Here is a 20,696-nt window from a genome sequence, read left to right as displayed (position 1 = left end):
GCATTCCTTCCCCTTGCACGGGGATAAATTGGCCTCGATATCAATGCTACCACCATCCTATCGTCCCTAATCATGCGGATATCGCTTCATGAACCCAAAATGCAGAATAAACCCCCCGAATTATACCACCAATACCAAAGATCCACAAAAATAACCTCCTTCGCAGACAATGCAATTCTAATGTACATGATAACAAAATGCCAAATCCGACTCTGGTCGCAAAAGTAAATCTCGTCGAGGATATCTTGGTCGCTGGTAATCATAGACTGACGATTATGCTTGGGGTATATTAGGTGCGCTGGTGACCCGAATGGATAACTCCTCTATGCAAGTCTTTCGTAAATTTCTTTTCTTTTTTTCTTCTCGTCTTGTTTTTTGATTCTTTCTGTAGTGTTTCATCAATTCTTTGCGGTGCCTCTAGGGATCTGAGGCAAAAGATCTACTCCAACTGCTTACTGCGCAGTTGGACTTGCTCCTCCGACAGCGATGCGATCCAGAGACAACGCTCAATGATACCCGGCACAGGCTCAAATCGATACCTGGTGCTCGCATCAATCAGTCGGAGGAGGCTCTTAACGATCTTCGCGGTGGTACGGTAGCGCTCAAAGTTGATCAGGGACTCTCCATCCTGTGTCGTAACTCGTGCTGGCTTCTGTGCATTATACGTCAAGTCGTGGACATACAGGCCTAAACATCCAATATTAGCTTTAAAGTCACCATGAGTCAATGGCGAAGGCAAACTTACCAACAAATGGAATGCAACCATCTTGCGCATTGGCCATTTCCATCTCGAGGCGAAGCTCGTGGAAGTTGCGAATGGGCTGTGTTAGCGATTCCATGTCCTTTAGCAGACGCTTGTCAGCAACGGGTACCAAATCCCACGTAGCCTGAAGGCGAGAACAGTCGGTCGACGAGAGAGCAATGGCAATTTGAAGCATTGTGGCATAGTTGCACATTCTCCTTGCATGTGCTGCCGTGTGGATGAACTTGGCAATCGTTCGCGCTCGTTCGTGGATATCTTGCGTGAGGACAATTTCCGAGAGCACCCATCTGACCATCAAGTTGAAGCGTCCTACAACAAGGTCAATGCCTCTGTGCTCCTCTTCCATGAGGAATTGCACCCAGCTCAACATGGTGGGTGAGCCACTGCTCCATCGCATATCCACCAGATCCCTCCAATCAACTTCGCTCAAGGCAGCCATCTCTACCAACGTCAGTTGTTGGGCAAGGACATGCGATTCGCACGATAGAACAAATGGCACATGCTCGGGACCGGCAATCTTCAAGGGTTCCGGGAATCGGCGACCCTTTTCTGACTGGGAAAGAACATCTCCTGAAACCTGCTGGGTGTTGATGGGTCGAGTATTTGCTTGCTGTGCCATTTTATTTCTGGGAGAAGGATCTGGCGTTAATGGTTGAGCCTGGAACAGCACCGGGTTCAACGGCGTCGTCCAGGAACCCACAGATCGTGTATTTTGGACAGTCATCGGAGGGGAGGGTGGATGAGCGAGCGGATGAGGCGGAATACCAAGCGAGGAATCGGTCATGCTTTGCGTATCTATGGAGAAACGTTGCTCTGCAGCTTCTTTCGAATCGATCATATCAATCGAAATCCCAGATGACAACCCAGAAAGACGCCCTGTAGGTTTTCTCGACCCAGAGGGATTGCCGGGGAGTGTTGAGCCTCGCGGAATGCGCTTCATACTCTCGGTCTCCTTCACAATGTCAATAGAGGGGTGAGAGGACTCCATATCCGATGTCTCTCGGCTGGAGAAACTGGGCTGAAAGCGAGAAGGCCCGGCCATATGAGATGTCGGGCGGCTAGCGACGGGCTTCTTCATTGACTCATCACTCAGTCCCCGTTCTAGTAGAGGTATAGAGCTGTACGAGTCTTCGGACTCCGCGATCGAATCAGAATATGGTCGTTGAGGAACAATGCGCCCCTGAACTTGCGAGTATGTCAGACCATCACCAAAGAAGGTTTGGCGTCTCCGAGCCAGCGCATCCGAGTTCGCAAAGTTGTGGTGTCCTGCACTACCACGGCCCTGACGAAGCCATTCCTCCCCAGAGACCTCACCGGGATCATAGTGCTGAAGGTGTTGATCTGTCCCAGCAGCAGAAGCCTCAGCATCCTCAACAGACGCCCCATGCCATTTCCCTTCGAGCTTCAACAAGGTTGACTCAACACCCCCATCATCGTCATCTGGGATCTGCGCGAACTGTGCAATGGCATCCTCAAAGGAACGCCGCAGGTTCTGGGACGAGTGTGTCGTCAATAGCGAAAATCGAGGGTTTGGAGGGATGAGACTGGTCTGGGGCCGCGAATACGGCTCTTCAACCCGAGTAACAGCAGTGTCAGCACCAGAACTACGATATGTGATATCGGATACAAAGGATCCTGAATCAGGCCTGGATTGGAAGCCACCGCCGTTTCGCATTTGACGCAAGTCTCCACCAGGACGCCTACGTAGTGTCGGTCCTGATGGTTTATCCGAGTGCTGCTGCGAGCTTCCAGAGGGTAGAGGCGGGATGGAGTCACTTCCCATAGTGAGACGGTGCTTCGAGACTCCACTTTGGAAGGAAGCATACTTCCGTAAACGCAACGAAGATGACGTTCTTTTCCACGAAATCGAAGCCCGCTCGACGGAGTATGACCTGCGCGAGGATTCCGAAAATCCAGAGGGGCGTAGGAACTTTGAAGCTCGGCTTGATGGGCCTGGATGGGATTCGTCGTAGAAGATAGGTAAGGAATATTCATCGGTTGCTAAGGTCGATCTTTGGTGTGGACCGTACGGGGATGGAGCTCTCACTGTTGCAGGTGATGGCTCCGACTCCAAAAATCCAGGAGGCTGTTGGAGTCCTGCATTCGGTTCTCCGATAGCGCCAGACATAACAGGTAAACCCAGGCCTGTTCCGTCTACGATGACAATGGACTCACTACCGGCAGTAACCTGGCTTGTCGCTCTCGGTATTCCAGGCGCAGAAGAACGAAGATCTGCATGATTTTGCGAATCGGCAGATCGAGAGCCTCCTGTTGTATCGGTTTGTTCGGATATCGCAGCACGATATTGCTTCAAAACTTCGTCACAAAGCGTATCGATTCTCGTGGGCTTTTTCACCCCTGCCGCCGTCTTTCTACCTCTGTAAGCATCTGATCCGAATGCGACATTAGTTGGGAGAGCCGATGTCCTCCCCGGAAGAGATGCATTTGCCGCTCCATTCATCGCCCGTGAAAGACTACCAGAAGCGCCATGTCGACTGTTCAATGCCCGTCGAATTGAGCCAATGATTGTCTTGACGCCAGAGGTTGAAGCGGCCGGTTTGTGAATGCCGTGTGTGGTGCTCCGCCGGTCTGAGGCAAGGTTCTTAGCTGAGGATGGAAGAGGGGGAGATGGAGGCGCCATCATGATTGTGTACGACTCCGCCGGTGGGTAGAGCTCTCCTCGTATTAGACTACTGAGATCAAGCGCCTCCCGTCCAGCGATCACACCCTGTTGATCGAGGTTGACCAGAGAGAAGGGTGTCCTGTCATCTCGAACAGAGTCAGAGAAGCTGCCGCTGCGCTTGTGAGAATGTCCATGATAGGGATAGCGGCGCGAAGTAAGAGGAGAAGGGGGGTAAGCTTCCCGTGAGGAAGTTGGCTTCAGCGGCAGAGGTACGGGATGGGGTGCCTTGTTAGCCAAGGACAAGGACAGGCGCTTCGGGGACTTTGGGGGCAAGGAACAGGAGATCGCCTGAAAGCTCCGGTCACTTCCGGCCGAAATTGGCACACTCTTCACTGTGTTTGACGAATTATTTCGGCTGTGATGATTCGGACGGTACAGTGTGCCCGCAGGGCCAGCTTCCAGCCCGCTTTTGGTACGCACCAGAGCCAAAAGGTCACCGCCGACCGCCGTCTCCAAGGTGTCAGCCTCGCGGTCACCCGGAAGGATGGCAACGTCGGGGCTTTGAAACACATCGTGGTCATTTGGAAAGTCCCAATAGAGAGAAGACTTCCCATACCAGCAGCGTTTGAGATCTATGAGGATCTTGAGATCACTCATGCCACCGCCCTGTCGTGACTTGACATCATCGTACATGCTATTAATGGTCTCACAGAAATGACCGCGGAGGTCATACTCGGGAACAAAGTCATCCACAAAATAATTGAGAATCCAATGCCGCAAAGCTGCAAATGTCCGGATACGGATGATCCGGCCGTCATCCTGCAGGCGATTAATCGCCCACCGCAATCGAGCGAGAAGCAATGCGAGAAGGGTGCTGGTCGAGATATAAGAGCGAAATGTGAGGAAGAAATCGGATACAAGCTCATAATCCATGAAGGACGCAGATGATATTTGCGCGACGATACGTGCCGGCGTAGCAGCGCTGATGTCTTTGGTTCCTGAAGCATAGCGAACCACTGACTCTTTGTCCATTTCCGACACCAGCGTCTCGAAGATGGCCGGTTCGATCGGTTCCTTCAACTCATAGAAGACAGGATTCTCACTAACTGCAGAACTCTGGGGCAACTCGATGGCACCTGCGCCCGAAAAGACCGAGCCGACAAAGGAGGGCCGTTCGGGGTTCCGTAAATAGGTGTCGGAGGCTAGAGTGCCAATCCAATATTCCCGCGGGAGTCGTGACGTGCGCATAATGTCCGACAATGACGTTCTTGAATAGATGGAGCTGTGCAGGGCCGTCTCATTGTCAAGGTTGGATCGAGGCAAGTCCAACCTATAACGGGGGATGGCATCCTCCAAGGCCCGCTGAGACGGTTCATTGGCAGTTTTTGGCCGATTGTCCGCTCGATCAATGTAGATACGAAGCTCCCCTGCGCGACCTGCACGCGACTCTGACCGCTGTTCTGAGATAGTAGAGAACGAGTGTGCTTTACGGGGTCGATGGTGAGGTAGGCCGTGGTATTGGGAATGCGCCGATTCCGTGTTGACAGAGTCGCCATCTTCGCAGCTCTCTTCAGGGATCAGATCTGGGCGCAACTCAGAGAGCTGCGAGTTCGACCATCTAGAAGGCTCGTCGCTTTCGGGGCCACCACGTCCGTGCGCAAAGTGTTCTTGTCTGGATTGGCTGGGTGAAGGAATAGAAGGCGCCGGGAAGGGTTCTTTGGTCGGTGGATTGCGAATCGGTCTGGAAAAGTGTGACAAGGGTGTTAGCATTATGTCCATGACATCTGATGTCGCCAAATATAGCACAGCGCGATGGTCATACCTTAGAAAGATCTTTCCATTCTGGCCGACATTCCCCACGGTAAAGTGGTTCGGTTCTCTAGCTCCCACAGCTGCGTCACGAGGCGCTTGAGAGGTATCAGGCCGCTTGAAGGACCGCTTCCGCAATATCTCGTGGCTGTCCTTGACCCGCAGAAGGGAAGTAGCCAGCCGTTCCCGGGTTGTTCTCGAGCCAATGGTTGCGGTTTCCTTGGTGTTTCTGCCGTGGGCAACCGTGTGAGCGCGTCGTAGATCGGTTGTCGCATATTGGGTATCCGCACTCGCTTGTACCTTCGCCTTGGTTCCTGGGTCGAGGCGTGTTGAATAAGTATCCGTCTGCGGTTGACCTGGCTCATTTGAAAAACGGTCGACAGATGCTGAGCTCAACGCCATAATGAGCGCGGGCGTGGATATGCAACTATACGATCAGCAGCAAGTGCCCTCACGCGGCGGGAGCTCTTCCCCAAAGAGGCTCTGTTACCGGGGAGCCGGAGTGAGTCTTCGTGTTCACCAAAGCCGGCAAACTAGAAGGGAAGATGAGACAGGGACAGCCCACGTTGGGATCGCAATATGTGCTTGCGACACGACATGACCAGAGCCTGCACGAACGGGTGGTTCTTTATTGAGAGTGACGGCAATAAGCGTCGGACATTGAGAGGAATTGAAAGCGGTAGCACGAGACGAATTGACGATCGAGGGCAGGACGCTCGGGGCAAAGGAGAGGAGATTACGGGAGGGATAATAATAGAAAGGTGGCCGGGGCGAGAAGATCAGGATTAGGAGAATAAGTACCGAGAATATAGGGAGGGGGGGAGAGGTTGAGAAAGAATAGACCGAGAGAGCACGGGCGATGGATAACAACAATAGGCGAGGAGAAGCCGGTAGGATATTTGGAGCTGCTGCTGCTGCTAATGGGGATGATGGTGCTGATGCTTGCTGATGCTTGCTGGAGGATGGATGATGATGCCGATGATGATAATAATAGGTAATGAGCAGGGAACAAAAAAAAAGTAAATAGTAGTAATAATAATAATAACAATGATCAAGAAAGAAGCGCAACGAGTTTGGAGGAAGTGGAGAGCGCGGTGGAGAGCGCGAAGAGGGAAAGACGCGCAGAGAAAGCAGAAGGGTTTAGATTTTAGTGTTAGTTTGGGATTAGTCCAATCCGGGCCTGGCTGGGAATGGCTCCAAAAGGGAACTACTAGCAGCCCGTCACTTGCTTTAGTCCCGGTCGCGTTCCAACACAGCGGAACCTCTCTCTCACTCGCTTGTTTTGCTGCACGCCGGGGATAATAAGAGATGGATCAAGGAGGAAGATGGAGAGAAAGAGCTAAGGGAGGGAGAAGAACAAGTATACGTAGTCAGGGAATGGACTGGAGATAGCGAACCATGGTTCCCAACAGTCAAAGTGGATGGATTCCATTCCATGGCATGATTGGGGAGAGAAAAAGGCCGGGAGGGGGTGAATTCGACCCGTGTCTACTTTGAACTCTTCTACGGAGTACGGAGGACTAAACTGTCATCCACCCATTCAAGCTGCTGCTGCTGCTGCTACTGCTGGGCGGAGGAAACTCCGTTCACACTTTACTTACTACTTAGTCTACGTCTACTAGTAACACACGACTACCGGCAGTAGTCCCCTTCTCTCTCAGCCAGTCAGCAATCCCCCGTTCTGTCGCTTCCCTTGCACCACTTACAGGAGCCTGATAGGCAATCCTAACGACTCCATACCTAGACTACTACTTACTCCCTTAGTATCTAGACCACAATTCCGATCAGCCAAATCCTTCGAGGCCATCAAAAGTCGGTCAGCTGATGGTCGATCTACCACAGATCGTGGAACCGCAACATCCACCCGGGCTAGATTTAGTCCCCTGGCCCGGAGTAATTAGTCCTGTAGGTAGTAGTAAGTACTAGTTAGTTAGTTGATGAAAATCACCGGTTCCCTTCCCTACTCAGCATGAAGTGGGGTCTTTTTTCAACTGAGGGGAATCAAAAACTCTTCAGGGAGTTCGTCATGCGATGCAGCTGCTACTTAAACGACGACTATGAATACTGAATGGTTCATGTGGCTGAACGGGACCAGCAGGAGGGATTCGACGGTACCGAGCATTCTATATCAACATCATACGGTTTAGTATGTAGTAGTAGTCTATTTCATGCAAACACTGCTAAATAACCCACAACGTAACATTATATCCAGCTCCAGATGATCAATCTAAGAGGAAAATAAATAGATAGATAGTCATTCGATCGCTCCGTATTCCGTATTCCGGATACAAAGTACAAACCCCCAATGAAGCCCGCCTTGATCAACTGACACGGATCGGCAGCCGTGCAGGAGCGGAACTTCGAGGCTGAATGATACGAGAGGCAGTCGATCAGTCAGAATCTCCAGGCCGAGGCAACGATACATGCCGGTAGGTAAAGTAGGTACGGAGTAGCTACAGTCTATCTATCTCCGCCCTGCACGTCGACCGTCATACGTAGTTAGTACTCCGTAGATTTTCATCCTTCTGCCCAGCCACGTCCAATGAAAGGGGATAAAGCCGATGCTAACGTCACGGTGTGTTCAGATCCCCATTCATGGGGGAAGCTGAATGAATGAATGCCTGCTCTTGGCCTGCAGCTGAAATGCTCCCGTTACTGCCACCAAGTAGCACCAACTAAAGAGTAAGGTAATCCTTCTATATTAGTACTAGTTCGGTTGCTTTAGTAGTATCTACGTATCTACATACTCCTTTATCCCCTTCTCCTTACGACCAACACTCATCACCTGAACCCAAGTTCATTTTGACGTCGGGCGTACCACGCTACCCACTACCACGACCCAACCACTCACTCACTCACTAACTACCTCCCTAATTCAGGTACCCGGATTTATTTCTGGTTACATAAAAAGGGGGGAAGAGGGGCGACATCGGGCACGCGACGCAAAAGGAGTATAAAAGGAGAATAGTGGAAGTGAAAGGGACAGAAGAAGTGGAGAGATGAAAATAGGTACCTCACTTATTTTCTCATTATAATAATATTCATTTCCCTCGTTTGGCATCTTAAAAATGGGGAGCGTCGAATGAGGATAGCCCATTGCCCCAAAAAAGCAAAAGGGATTTGAATAAAAGTGGGAAGTGGGCAAGTACGGGCTTACTAGGAAGGGGGTAAGAAAAGAGACTGAGGGTTAAAAAGAAAAAGGGGGGGCAGGGTGACGAGGGATCACGATTGGATCGGAGAGGAAAAACAGCAGTACGTTGGTCGGGTCATTCGGGAGCCGTTAAGTGCCAATGACCGCCTCGAGGAGGAACGCCCGGTGGGGGAAGCTGCGGAGTGGATGACAGCCGGTCTTGCCTTTCTGGGTTCATCCTTGCCTCTTAGTGGCTGACCGTTGCGGCGGATCTCCGGCCGATCGCTGATTTTGGTCGTCTGTTAAGCACCAGGTTTACTCCGTAATGGACCGGGATGTTCGTTGGTAAATTAGCATCAATTTCGCGGCTGAACGGGTGAGCTGAAAGTGAGATGGGTGGGAAATTAGGTAGATTAACTATTTTATTTTCCTTTCTATCTTTCCGCTTAATAATGGTTAAGCATTTAACCTCACATGAATCAATGCCTAAGCGTAGGAAATAAAATACCATGAGGAGGCAAGGCGTAGTACCAGTTGACTTGAAATGGTCCAGAATGGCTGGATTCCGATGCATCAAGACCAAGGCCAGTGTCTTTTTCCGCATTCCGAAGCAAGGACGTCACTGCAGAAAAAGCAAACAACGGGGGAAAAAAATCTCACCGGAAAGGATTGATTCTTCATGCCTTGCAGCTGACATCCCACCATCTAAATCAATCAGGTCCCAGCATGAGTCAAGATGTCCCCGCGCACTCAGTCTCCACCATTATTTTCCTACTATAATACGGCATCCTACTTTGTACGGAATAGCAAGGCACGAATAACAATATGGGTAGGGCGAACCCATCATTCATCACATTTCCGTTGGGGTAAAATATTATAAATTTGATACGTCGCATATTACAGCCCACATCCCGCCCGTAAGAGGGGAAAAAGTGAAGCTCAAATCCCGGCGCCTGATCCAAAGCTGAATTCTGATTGGGGTCTGGGATGGTGAAATCCAAGCTACAGTAACACGGCCAAGTGCATTCTATCTCTCTATTTTTCTTTCGTGGGCTCAGTGCCCCTCACTTAGTTATTTTTCTTTCGAATGATTAATAGCACAAGCTTATCTTGGCCAGGCCAGTCCCATTTGTGCACATGCAGCTACCAGACTTAAAGAGGTACTATAGTACCTACTTACTATATGGTACTTCTGACAAATTGCAGGCATACATCCTACCTTCATCAGACCTCATGACTCATGTCTACAAGGAAGATAAGAATATATGCTTCAGTTTGGCGGCTATGAGACCCAGTCGCAATGCCTCATCCCATCCCAACTTCTCACTTGCATCCCACACACACGGCACACATCACTTTGCGCAAGGAAAGTGGAGCGGATGACCAGTCACTAGGAAGAAAGAAAAATTTTTTTCCCCGATACCTTGGTCGTTGTGGAAAGTCACAGGTTGTCGATCTTACTCATCGTTGATCAGATAGAAATGATAAACTGGTCAAAGATACAGCAAGATATTACCTAGATCGACACGTGCTCTACACTGCCAGTGCCGGGAGTTACTAGTGCCGACATATGGATCTAGGAAATACTAGACTGCCACTAAGGCAGGCAGGCACCGACACATCATTCTGATCGCTTACCTATCTTGATCGATTGGGATTTCAATCATTGATGGTCACCGATACTTACTATGCGGTGAGTAGCTATGGACCAGGACAGTAAGTACATTGCCATCATGCGAGCCGCTTTCACACCGACATGTCAAGCACAATGCAAGATGCATTTCAATCACTTCGCACACTGCATTTTCTATCCTATTGGACGGAAATCTAGCGGTATGCTACACACAGCATACCAGGTTGTAGGTAGTGTTGACGAGGCTGTGGTTACACTCCCATTGGTGTTACACGTCGGGGATTTTGATGTGATCGACACTTTATCTGGTCCATGTGCTGGGGTTGAAAGTACCACTTGTTGAGTAGAAAGGGGCACGGACACAGTTTATTATTGTGGGATGTTTATAGTATCTCATAATAAGTGATCAGTGCTGGGCTTAGAATCAAGTAAACATTCTCAACGCTCGTAGCGATCATTATCAATTTCCGAATTGAAGGTATTCATTGCCAGCTTATTCTCCTCAAACTCATCCGATAGATGATACTCATATCATAGATAATATGTCTGCACCATATAAATCACGCACAAACACTGTGATCCTCCTACAACCTAGCCCTCCCCCCCTCTCTCCCCTCCAACATCCCCAAAACCTCCCCCACAGCAGCCTGCCCCCTCTCGATCGCACCATCCACAAACCCCCTCCACCCGTCCGCCCAATCCGCGCTCGCAAACACAACCCGTCCATGCGGTTTCTGAAGTTCCTCCAAGTATTCTGACGCAGTATTTGGTCCCCAGCACGCCCAAGCCCCTTTCGCATACGGATCATTCATCCAATCATGGGTGGCATAGGCATCAATATCCACATCCGGGTTAACATCATGCTTGAATCTCTGCAAGATATATTTGCTATCCTTCTTATCAGTAAGTTGATCGTTGTACCCAAATCCAATGCACCAGGTGCCAGACGGGCCTGTTGGCTGGGTTCCATTGTGATCTGAGAACGCAAAGACAAAGCTGGAGTCACTGCCGTCATGTGCAGTAAAGAACCAGCTCGGTAGTGTTTCGCGAAGCTTGAAGTGGATCTTTGCGCCTTTGTTAATGTGGCCTTTTGTGATGGCTGCTTGTCGGAGGGGGGTGAGTGGGGGGTGAAATTGGATGTCGTTGAGGCAGTTTCTGTCGTTAGGTTAGTCAGGTGGATATATCTAAAGCAACAGAAGGTGAGATAGAAAAGAAACATACAGCGGAATCGTCGACACCACCGCACGAGCCCCAACCCTCCTCCCATCCTTAGTGACAACCTCCACCATATCACGACCATGATTAATCTGCTCAACAACCGTTCCAAAGCTAACATGACCAGTGAACTCCCCCAAAATAGCCCTCGCAAAAGAAGTCATCCCTCCACTCCCCAATTTATACACCCCCGCCAACTCAAACACCCCAGCCATACTATGCCCTCCCAGCGCAAACCACCGCAGCGCCTCCACAAACCCAATATCCTTCACCGGCGCACTCCCAAACGTACTAACATTAGACGCAAACAGCTCTTTCTCCCACCTCGACAACCCATCCAAATCCGACATCTCCAACCGCTCCTCCACACTAAGATAATCATACCTCTTCCACGGCGCCGGCTCCCTCAGCGAATCATGCGGATACGGCATCAACGCACGACTGTCCAGCCCATCAATTGCGAAAAACTTCTCTGCAACGCGCTCAAGCGTAGCCTGGTAATCTTCAACAGAAACCTTCTCCACAGGACCACTACTGGACCTGAACCACTGATCCACAGGCGTGAATGACCCCGCAGAGGTCTTCAGATTCCGGTGCAGTCCGTACCGATGCAGCTCGGCATACAGATGCGGCTGGTTCCAGTGAACCCAGGTCCCGCCCATTTCGATCTCCTCGCCGAGTACCTTGGCTGTCCATGTTCGACCACCGATGCGGTCCCGCGCTTCTAGGAGCAGGACGTTGAGATTGTGCTTTCTGCTTAGGTCGCGGGCTGCAATTAGTCCGGCGAATCCGGCCCCGATGACTATCATGTCATAGTGGGTGCGGAGGGCGGGCGTGCTGGGATGGACTGCATCTGTGGGTAGGCCTGAGGTGATTTGCTCAGGGGTCCAGAGGTAGCCTTCGCTGGAGCGGGACATGATTAACGTACTAGGGAATCGAGTGATGGTAGTAGTAGGGGAATGTGGAGGATCGCGTGCGACATGAATGTATCTAAAGTATGCGAGAGAGGATGTTGTGCTGTTCAAGTAGTTAATAAGGACGGGTTACCAAGAGAATCCAGGTGAGTGTTAGAGTCCTATCTTCTACTTCCGAGATTGGAATATCCACGACCGATGCTAAAGTGTAGCTGATAGTCTCGACAATTGACGGGCGGTAGAAATAGTAGAGCTGACGCACTATTTTGCCAATTCGGGTAATGGTGCCGCCCAGCAGGATGGGAGTATGTATGAGGAGCATGGATCGGCGCGTATGTTGGTTCTGGGCATTGATTGATCCTTTCATTGAGAATCCCTCGTCCATGCGCACGTAACCTTTCGGGCATATCCACTACTCGCAATTCCAACTAGTTCTAAGTATTTCAAACCTCTCCAGTAAAAGCATGAGCGCAACTGGACGTTATCTATTTTTTCATTATGCATGTTACAGCAACAACAATTTCCCTATAAACTCTGCACGATTGGCTTGCTAGACACTGTCACATAAGATACAACCGACTCAACACCGGATCCTACACCATAAACCAATGACACAAATCAAAGCCTCGCCATTTCACGACCCCCACACTTCCACGCTACGCCATAACTATCTGTAGAAAAAGTTATAGTACTACCCCTTGGAAAGAAGAACGTATCACCTGGCCTCACTGTAGCGGTCTGTCCACTCTCGTCACGAAGATTGATTTCCCCTTCGTAAAGATAAAAGCGTAATCAGCCAAAAAATATCTTATCACCAGCATCCATATAAATTGATCCACTTACCCTCAATGACCACCCCAACCTCATCATACGAGTACGTCGGAGGCGTAGCTTCAGGTCCTTTCTCAATTCGGAACCAAGATCCGACGATAGGATTCTTCTCGTCACTTCTGCTTGTTCCTAGCAGGTCCTCTGCGTCTCTGCTGTCAATATCTGTCAATGAGAGGGGTGGGGGGAAGAGGAGGTACCAAAGAAGACGTTAGGTATGTCTCCGTATCTGGGGACATTGTACATTGCAGCTTTGCTTTTCACTCGGAGGACCATTTCGATGGTGGTTTGGTTGGGAGATGGGGTTTGAGGCTATTTGAGAAAGTGTTGAGTACTATGGTAGGCTTGGAGTGAAGGCTACTATATATGTAATTATTCATCAGTCAAGGAATGTATGGCTTCGGGTGGAATTGCTGTAACAGAGTCCATTGCATGAGAGTTATTCAGAAGACTAAGTGCCGAAGGCGGGAATAATAGTACGGGTGCACTATTACAAGCCATTTCATCATACTAACACTTCGATGAGGGACTCATGGCATTCCTTACTAAGTAGGCAAGATTCACGACCCTCAAAATGGAAGAACATCTAGAAGTATAGAATCTGACCAATCGCATTCCTTGTTCCAGTTGACGCACTATTTTCCCCAATTCGGTTTAGTGCCATACATGGTCTACCCAAAGATTGACTCCAAATTCTCGGAGCTCATGACCTCGGTCCACTGGATGTACTCCCATTCCTGGTCAGGATCCTCAGCGGCCCTCCGCATGTCGGCTAGAAACCACACCTTATCGAGGATCTTCTGCGCGCGGCCAATGGTAACGAGTCCTACAATCTCCTGAACGGTCTTTACCCTCTCCCGCACAAAGTTCCTCCAGAAAAGATAGGTATCTTGCTGCAACGTGGAAGTGGGCACGTCCAACGAGAAACAAGGAAGTTGCAAAGCGCTACCCGCGATAATCAATGGAATCGTGAGCAAACAGTAAACCCCAGACGTGTGGGGAAGCACTCCAATGGTGGTAAGCACATTGGTGGCCAGGCCCAAGATGCTGTGGGTTAGGCTAAAATCCACAGAGTGGGCTCCATGCAGTTCAGGGAAGGTCATGTAGAGCTGAAGTAATCCTACAAGCCGGTAGATGCTTGCAATTCGCTGGAGGTGGTCGACAGGCGTCCGGGAATCAGCTGTGTCTTCTATCTGGTCGATTGATAGGGTTCTGTAGGATTGGAGCGCATCTTCAATGGCTTTAGCCCGTTCAAGCATGTCGGGGCCTACATGGCCCCAAAAGCCTACAGGCAATTGTCTGGCTAGCGATCGCTGCCTTGTCAATATACCAATCTGGGCCAAATGTATAAAAAGTGGCGTGCAGATCCCTGTCCATGGATTGACGTATACATGGCATGTCTCGAAGGAGAATGGCATGAGGTAGGATATCGAGTCTAGGGACTGGTTGTGTACGAACGAGGCGACTGCTTCCCAGTAGGACATAATGCCCGTAATCATAGTTCTGGTCCGAGGGCAGCATGCCGGGACGGTAGTAATCCATTTCCGGAACAACGTGCGTGCACCACGGAGATGTGTGACCCCGAGTTGAGTGGGATCATGCCACCCCTACGAAAGGCCATCAGCTTGACATCAAAAGGCTGGCATGGACGCACTGAGAATGGGTACCTCTGTCATGCCCAAGAGTATGCTACCAATTAAGATCTCGGCAACGTTATCGAGTGGTGATCCATTGTTTATTTCTTGTGTCAAAACCCCCTGTGTGATTCTAGCTTTCAAGCAGGATAGTGCTTCTGTCCGGTGCCGCAGCGTGATCGTCAACATATCTCTTTGTCTTGCCGTCAGATGGGCGGCGGACATGGACAGTACGCAGTAGTGAATCAGAGGACGGGAGCTTATCAGGGATCCCACTTCGGCACGGAAGAAGTTCTTGTGGGAGTCAAAGCACGAATTGACTCGACAAACATTGGAAAAGTAATGCCTGAGAAGAGCTGCGTCATCGTCTTTTTGGGTAGACAAAGTCGGTTCCGCTAATACGGTTCCTGCCCATAATTCACCACGATCATTACCTACCATAGTCGAAGGGATCCAGATATCTTTCGGTGGCGAACTGTTTGCCGCAGAGATTGAGACCGGGTCTGATCCAGCAGCAGCCTCATTCTGCGCGGGCTGGACATCTGTCTGCACAGGCAGGGAGCGTGTGGCGTCGTCCGGCACTGTGGACTGGAACAAGATGGGTCGTAATGGCTGGACGGGCTCTATTCTTTGGAGCACCTGCTCCGAGGAGCTCAGGACTGCGCTATTATTCCCACTTCTCCCCACCTCATACTTGGACGACCACTTCAATGGGCGTTTGTATCCCGGGCATTCGAAGCGTTTGCGGGTACATTGATTACACACAGGAAGCGTCTCGTCGCATTTGATTCGCTGTCAACTAACTTAGCCTGGATATTAGGAGGTAGACACAATTGGGTTTGTTACACCCACCCTTTGTTTGCATCTTAGACAGCCATCTGGCATCAGAGGCGTGTCAGTTTCCGCAATGTCATTATCCCATGGATTAGATACTCACTGCGAGTCTTGAACCTGCGGCGAGAGGTTGGCTGTGGATCTGACATTGATAACGAGTGGAGAGACTAAAGTGCAGTTTTGCTCGTGAAGACAATGATGTGAAGTGGATGAAGCTTATTGTACCTGGCGGCAATGCTCCGCAGGAGTTGATAACGTATCCAAGTTCTTCCCCGCAATTCCGCAGTCACGATAAGCACCGGAACGTTCCACTGGCCCGCACTTTTTATACTATTTCAGATACGAAGAGCTAATAGTCTCGCAGCAGTATATCAGCTACAAAAAACGAATAGCGATGGCTGTTCCGAAGATGCTTATCTTCCTGGATGCGACCGGTCATTGGACATTCATGATGGACTCTATACCTCTCAGTTTCCGCTTTATACATGCGATTCCTACCAAAATACGCTTCAATTTTGTTGAGCCCACGGCATCCCTATTGCTAAAGACATAATGTCGCCGAGTATGAAGGCCCCCGCAGATACTATGACTGCCAAGTCGGCAGACGAGGGCGAGAATGAGCTCAGAATTGGAGAGGCTATCCCAGTCAAGGTCAGTATTCTTTTTGAGTAGTCCACAAGCCTGGCATTTAAATGGACAACCTCTGATGACGATGCTTGATCTATAGAAACCCTTTTCTCGCCTTACAATCTTTTCCCTCACTGTGGTTCTCATGTCAACTTGGGAGGCGCTTTCCAGGTACAGTCCCACGTTCACTATCCAACACCATAATTTAGTGTCTGATCACACCATCCATGATAGTACAATGTCCTCAGGTCTCGTTAGCGGTGGCCCTGTATCTCTCATCTATGGATTTATACGTGTGTTCTGCCTCTTCGACTATCCACAACTAGTCTGACCCCGATCAAAGTGGCAATCGTGGGCTCCATGGCAACAGCGGCCTCCTTGGGGGAGATGGTGTCCATGTCAGTACCTTGTGTTTTCGCACTTACTACCGTTACCTGACCTTGCTGAGTGGTAGGTACCCGACAGCTGGAGGTCAGTATCACTTTATCGCGAAGTTCGCACCCGACAAATGGCAGAATATTCTGAGCTGGTTTGTAGGGTGGATAGGTAGGATGTACTATGATAAGGCTTATCTTCCACCGTGCTCATCTTTTTCTACATTCATAGGAACCTTTGGGTGGGTATCGTTCACTGCAAGCGCTCCATATCTTGCTGCAGGCATGATACAAGGCCTTGTAGTTCTCACATGCGAGGCGTATCAGCCTCAGCGCTGGCATCTATCATTAATATACTGGGCTCTTGTTGGTCTCGCTACAGCTCTCAACATCTGGGGCAGTCGTTTGTTCTCACTCGTAGAGACGGCGTCTCTCGTCATTCACCTGGTCGGATTTGTCGTTGTCCTGATAGTTATGTGGGTTTGCGTCCCAGCAAAACACAACGCCACATTTGTCTTTACTACCTTCCTGAATAGCACCGGATGGTCGAGTAATGGCCTTGCCTGGTGCCTAGGAATGCTCTCCAGCTGCTATGTACTGGCAGGTTCGTGAGAATCCACCCTGTCATCGAAAATCTACACCCTGACCCACTGAGCTTAGGCTACGACGGAGCCATTCATCTTTGCGAAGAGATGGTTAATCCAGAAACCGCCGTCCCATATTGTATGCTGGGCTCGCTTGCCATCAACGACATATTAGGTTTCGTTTTTCTACTCACCATTCTGTTTTGCATGGGAGACATGGAAAACGCACTTGATACCCCGACCAACTATCCAATAATCGAAATTTTTCGCAGTGTAACGGGATCATCGGCTGGAAGCTGTGCCCTGACGGCTGTTTTGATAATCGCAGCCTGGCTGGGCACCATTGCGCTGCTGGCATCAACCGCTCGTATGGTTCTGTCCTTAGCTCGGGATAGAGGTACGAGCGGCCACCTCATCCCTCTCATTTCTCTTGAAAATCATCACTGACCCACCTAGCTCTTCCATTTTCCGGTTATCTCTCTCAGCTTGATACTCACACAGACTTACCGAAGCGCGCAATCATCACAACGAGCAGTTTGCTCGTGCTGTTCGGGCTGGTCAACATCGCTTCCACTACTGCTTTCAACGCCATCCTCTCACTTGCCGTCTTAGGATTACACATCTCATACCTTGTCCCTATCCTATTTTTCCTATGGCGCCGCCTTTCCGCCCCACACAGTTTAAACTATGGGCCATGGAGGCTTGGCCGTGCTGGTGTTGCCATCAATGTTATCGCCATCATCTATCTGCTATTCACCAGCATCTTCATGGTGTTTCCCTCCTATCAACCCGTCACTCCATCTAACATGAACTACGCTTCTTTGATCTTTGGGTTTGTTTGGCTGATGAGCGTGGTCTTCTGGATTGTGCGGGGTCGAAAGGAATATGATGGTCCTGCTGTTTTGTGAGGGGACTATTTTCCATACATATAGGAATATAAATGGAAGGGGAAGTTTTAAAGGGGACATACCATAGCACATCAAGACACTAGCATCCTCAACAACAATGAATAGAGAGGCTATATGTGGGGTAGTTTACAGGTTCATAATCACTGTTTTCCCTATAAAAATAAACTTACACCATGTTGAGCAGGTAATGTATTCACCAAAAGCCCTATTCCGGCATTCACATGTTCTTATATACTTCCGCCCCAATCCATGTATTGGCTATGTATTTCCTCCCTCCACTGTCTCCAGTCAATCCCAATGCGTATGATGGTACTCTTCGACGAGAATGCCAGCTTGGCATTATCGGGTAAGCTATTCATTTGAGCGGGTCTATTACAGTAAGAATGAATATATATTTACTTTCTCAAGACTGAAAGCGTTAGCACGAGCATCGATTGGTGAACGAACATCAAGCTCTAGGTGGGAGACTGAAATGACCGGCCGTATCAATTACTTGACTATGGGAGCTGGGTGATGGTAATCTTCTACATCTTCATGTTCTGCGGTCTTGTATGCCCTGCCATGGAGGTCTCTGTTACACTATCTCTTTTCCCTCTCTCTCTTTCAATCTACCAGTGTCGTACATAGAGGTACTCGGAACTGATGGACAATTGCGTAGTCTCTATCATTCTTAATCCGTGGAATTTCCGTGGAGCTATGTGAAACCTATTGACTCAAGAGGTCTGGTTTCATTGCTTTGATAGTGGAACCCAAAGTAGATCTAAACAGCTCAGCACTATCATAGACGATTCACTTGGACACTGTAACGTCCTCCACCTCGGGCGACGGCTCTTTCTTTTCCGGCCCGTATTCTGTCTCCAGCGTGGTTCGCAACTCCACCTCCTTTTCCAGCCACGCAAATAAGAAGCCTAGTCCAGCAAACACCACAGAGATCTGCCACACTCGCTGGAGCGCTGCGGTATACGCGTCGATAATCATCGATTGAACCTCGGGCGAAAATTGCATGACAAATTCCCGCGAGGCTTGCTGGTACGCGTTACCCGTGTTTTGTAGCACCTGCGCCGCGTGTCCCGTATCGTTCTGCGCGCTCACCTGCGCGGCGAATCGATTATTGAAGATAGCGGCCGGGATGGAGACGCCCCAGACGGCGCCAAATGCGCGGCAAAATGCCCAGGTTGCTGTCGAGGTGGCTACGTCAGCCTCGGACAGCGCGGCCTGGGCAGCTGGCAGGGTCGAGGTGACGATGAAGCCTGAGCCAATGGCCGCTAGCAGCTGGTAGCCGACCCAGGCTCCTGTGCTGGAGTTCTGGTCGAGAAGGCTGAAGAGGCCCATGCCGAGGGCCATGAAGGCGAAGCCACTGATTTGTATGGGCTTGTACCGGCCGGTCTTAGTAACAAGAGCACCGGCAACGATGGCGGCAGGGACAGTGACGATTACGGTGGGCAATAATTCCACTCCGGATCGAGTCGACGTGCTTAGCTGAACTCCTTGGAAGTATACTGGCAGGAAGTATAGCTCCCAATACATCAGCATCCCATGCAGAAAGCTGATAACGAACGCGGCAAAGGTGGTGCGGTTCGCGAAGAGACGAGGGGGCATGGTTGGCTCTGGACAGAGCTTGGGCGTCACCTGCACCAGGGCGAAGGCGATCAGTCCAATGAGTCCCAGCACTAACGGCACAATGACACGCCAGCTTGACCAGGGGTATGAGGTGCCACCGAAACTGAGCGCGATGAGAACTGCTACCACCGCGGCGACCAGTATAGTATTACCTAGCCAGTCAATGCGCTTCATCTTGTCCGCGAAGGTGGTGTGGTTCTGAGATTTGACCTGGAGGAAGAGGATCATGAACACCATCGCGCTGCCGGCGATTGGAAGACTGATATAGAATGCCCACCGCCAAGTGACGTGCTGTGTAAAGGCACCCCCGATGAATGGCCCGATGGACGATCCCACGGCGAACACGACGAAGATGAGGGCGGTCACTTGGCCTCGCTCGCGTAAGGGGACGAGATCACAGACGACCACGTCAATGAGCATGTTGACACCTCCGAGGCCCACTCCCTGGATTGTGCGCCCGGCAATAAGCATCGCGGTCGAACTGGCACCACCGCTGATGCCACTGCCTAGAGCAAAGAAAGCCACTGCGGAGATCAGGGGCCATCGTCGACCGAAGACGTCGGCCAATTGTCCAAAGAGCGGCTGGACGGCGGTACTGAAAGGGCCATGGCGGACGATTTAGCGTTACAGGAAGAAAGAAGACGTGCGGAGGAGAGAGTCAATACCTTGATAGAAAGAGTGCGTTGACAAACCAAACATACGACCCTCCTGCGTTCAAATCGCGCGAGATCGTGGGCAGAGCAGTCGATGGAACCGTACATTCGATCGCAGTGAGGAGAGATGTTATTGACAGTCCAGCAATAATCAGCCAGAATCGCCAACCACGAGCAGCCATGTTTTGCTTCTATCAGAGAGGGCTAATCAGCAGGATACTTTGCTCCGATCGAAGGTTGCAGAGCGTTACTTGTGGTTTACCCTTTCTTCCTATTCTTCTTTTTTTGCTCCGGGGAGATGTCGAGCGGGAGCGAGAGGCGCCATTGGGGACCGGCGATGGCTACTGCAAGCTGTCAGCACTAAGTGAGTAGTGGATATAACTAAGGCGTTCAAGGCGGCAGGAGCAATTAGTTAGCGAGGCTTAGTTGCATCGGCTAAGGCTGAACCCCTGCAAAGCTTCCCCTGTGCCACCAAGTGAGCAGTGTGACTTGTGACTTTTGGGGATTGCATCTTACATGCGCCTCTAGCCCAGCTATCATGTTCAGA

The 20,696-nt window shown here is 50.4% G+C and overlaps 5 protein-coding genes across 5 annotated transcripts; 1 reads left to right on the top strand and 4 right to left on the bottom strand.

Annotated features, from left to right (window-relative positions):
• Positions 1-351: 351 nt before the first annotated feature.
• On the bottom strand, positions 352-5,597 carry BDQ94DRAFT_178368 (mitotic regulator LTE1; the record flags this gene model as incomplete). The annotated part of the gene is made up of 3 exons (XM_026773116.1): positions 352-687; positions 746-5,127; positions 5,209-5,597. The coding sequence occupies 3 exons, from the start codon at positions 5,595-5,597 to the stop codon at positions 440-442; spliced, it is 5,019 nt and encodes a 1,672-aa protein (XP_026626889.1). The 3' UTR covers positions 352-439.
• Positions 5,598-10,542: 4,945 nt separating this feature from the next.
• BDQ94DRAFT_178365 (flavin monoamine oxidase family protein) lies at positions 10,543-12,104 on the bottom strand (the record flags this gene model as incomplete). The annotated part of the gene is made up of 2 exons (XM_026773115.1): positions 11,180-12,104; positions 10,543-11,113 (listed from the first exon to the last, which is right to left on the bottom strand). Exons 1-2 carry the CDS (start codon positions 12,088-12,090, stop codon positions 10,543-10,545), a joined length of 1,482 nt encoding a protein of 493 aa, XP_026626888.1. The 5' UTR covers positions 12,091-12,104.
• Positions 12,105-13,432: 1,328 nt separating this feature from the next.
• Positions 13,433-15,434, bottom strand: BDQ94DRAFT_178363 (Zn(II)2Cys6 transcription factor; the record flags this gene model as incomplete). Its single annotated transcript, XM_026773114.1, has 3 exons — positions 13,433-14,522; positions 14,583-15,341; positions 15,396-15,434. The coding sequence occupies 3 exons, from the start codon at positions 15,432-15,434 to the stop codon at positions 13,587-13,589; spliced, it is 1,734 nt and encodes a 577-aa protein (XP_026626887.1). The 3' UTR covers positions 13,433-13,586.
• A 29-nt stretch (positions 15,435-15,463) lies between these two features.
• Positions 15,464-18,008, top strand: BDQ94DRAFT_26976 (putative GABA permease). The gene is made up of 8 exons (XM_026775371.1): positions 15,464-16,034; positions 16,111-16,181; positions 16,245-16,303; positions 16,354-16,408; positions 16,465-16,556; positions 16,617-16,988; positions 17,045-17,365; positions 17,425-18,008. The coding sequence occupies exons 1-8, from the start codon at positions 15,936-15,938 to the stop codon at positions 17,874-17,876; spliced, it is 1,521 nt and encodes a 506-aa protein (XP_026626886.1). The 5' UTR covers positions 15,464-15,935; the 3' UTR covers positions 17,877-18,008.
• Positions 18,009-18,665: 657 nt separating this feature from the next.
• Positions 18,666-20,331, bottom strand: BDQ94DRAFT_178355 (MDR family MFS transporter; the record flags this gene model as incomplete). Its single annotated transcript, XM_026773113.1, has 2 exons — positions 18,666-20,091; positions 20,162-20,331. 2 exons carry the CDS (start codon positions 20,329-20,331, stop codon positions 18,666-18,668), a joined length of 1,596 nt encoding a protein of 531 aa, XP_026626885.1.
• Between the last annotated feature and the right edge of the window lie 365 nt (positions 20,332-20,696).

The sequence above is a fragment of the Aspergillus welwitschiae genome, assembly GCF_003344945.1.
Source record: "Aspergillus welwitschiae strain CBS 139.54b unplaced genomic scaffold BDQ94scaffold_14, whole genome shotgun sequence".
NCBI classification, from domain to species: Eukaryota; Fungi; Ascomycota; class Eurotiomycetes; order Eurotiales; family Aspergillaceae; genus Aspergillus; species Aspergillus welwitschiae.
Note: the sequence above shows the minus strand (reverse complement) of the source record. Positions and strands in the feature narration are given on the sequence as shown.

What these genes read in the sequence shown, in the direction of transcription:
- BDQ94DRAFT_26976 (XM_026775371.1), top strand. Translation starts at nt 15,936, where the DNA reads ATGTCGCCGAGTATGAAGGCCCCCGCAGATACTATGACTGCCAAGTCG. An exon ending in ACTTGGGAGGCGCTTTCCAG is followed by an intron (nt 16,182 to 16,244) that starts GTACAGTCCCAC and finishes CATCCATGATAG; the next exon opens with TACAATGTCCTCAGGTCTCG. An exon ending in TCTCATCTATGGATTTATAC is followed by an intron (nt 16,304 to 16,353) that starts GTGTGTTCTGCC and finishes CCCCGATCAAAG; the next exon opens with TGGCAATCGTGGGCTCCATG.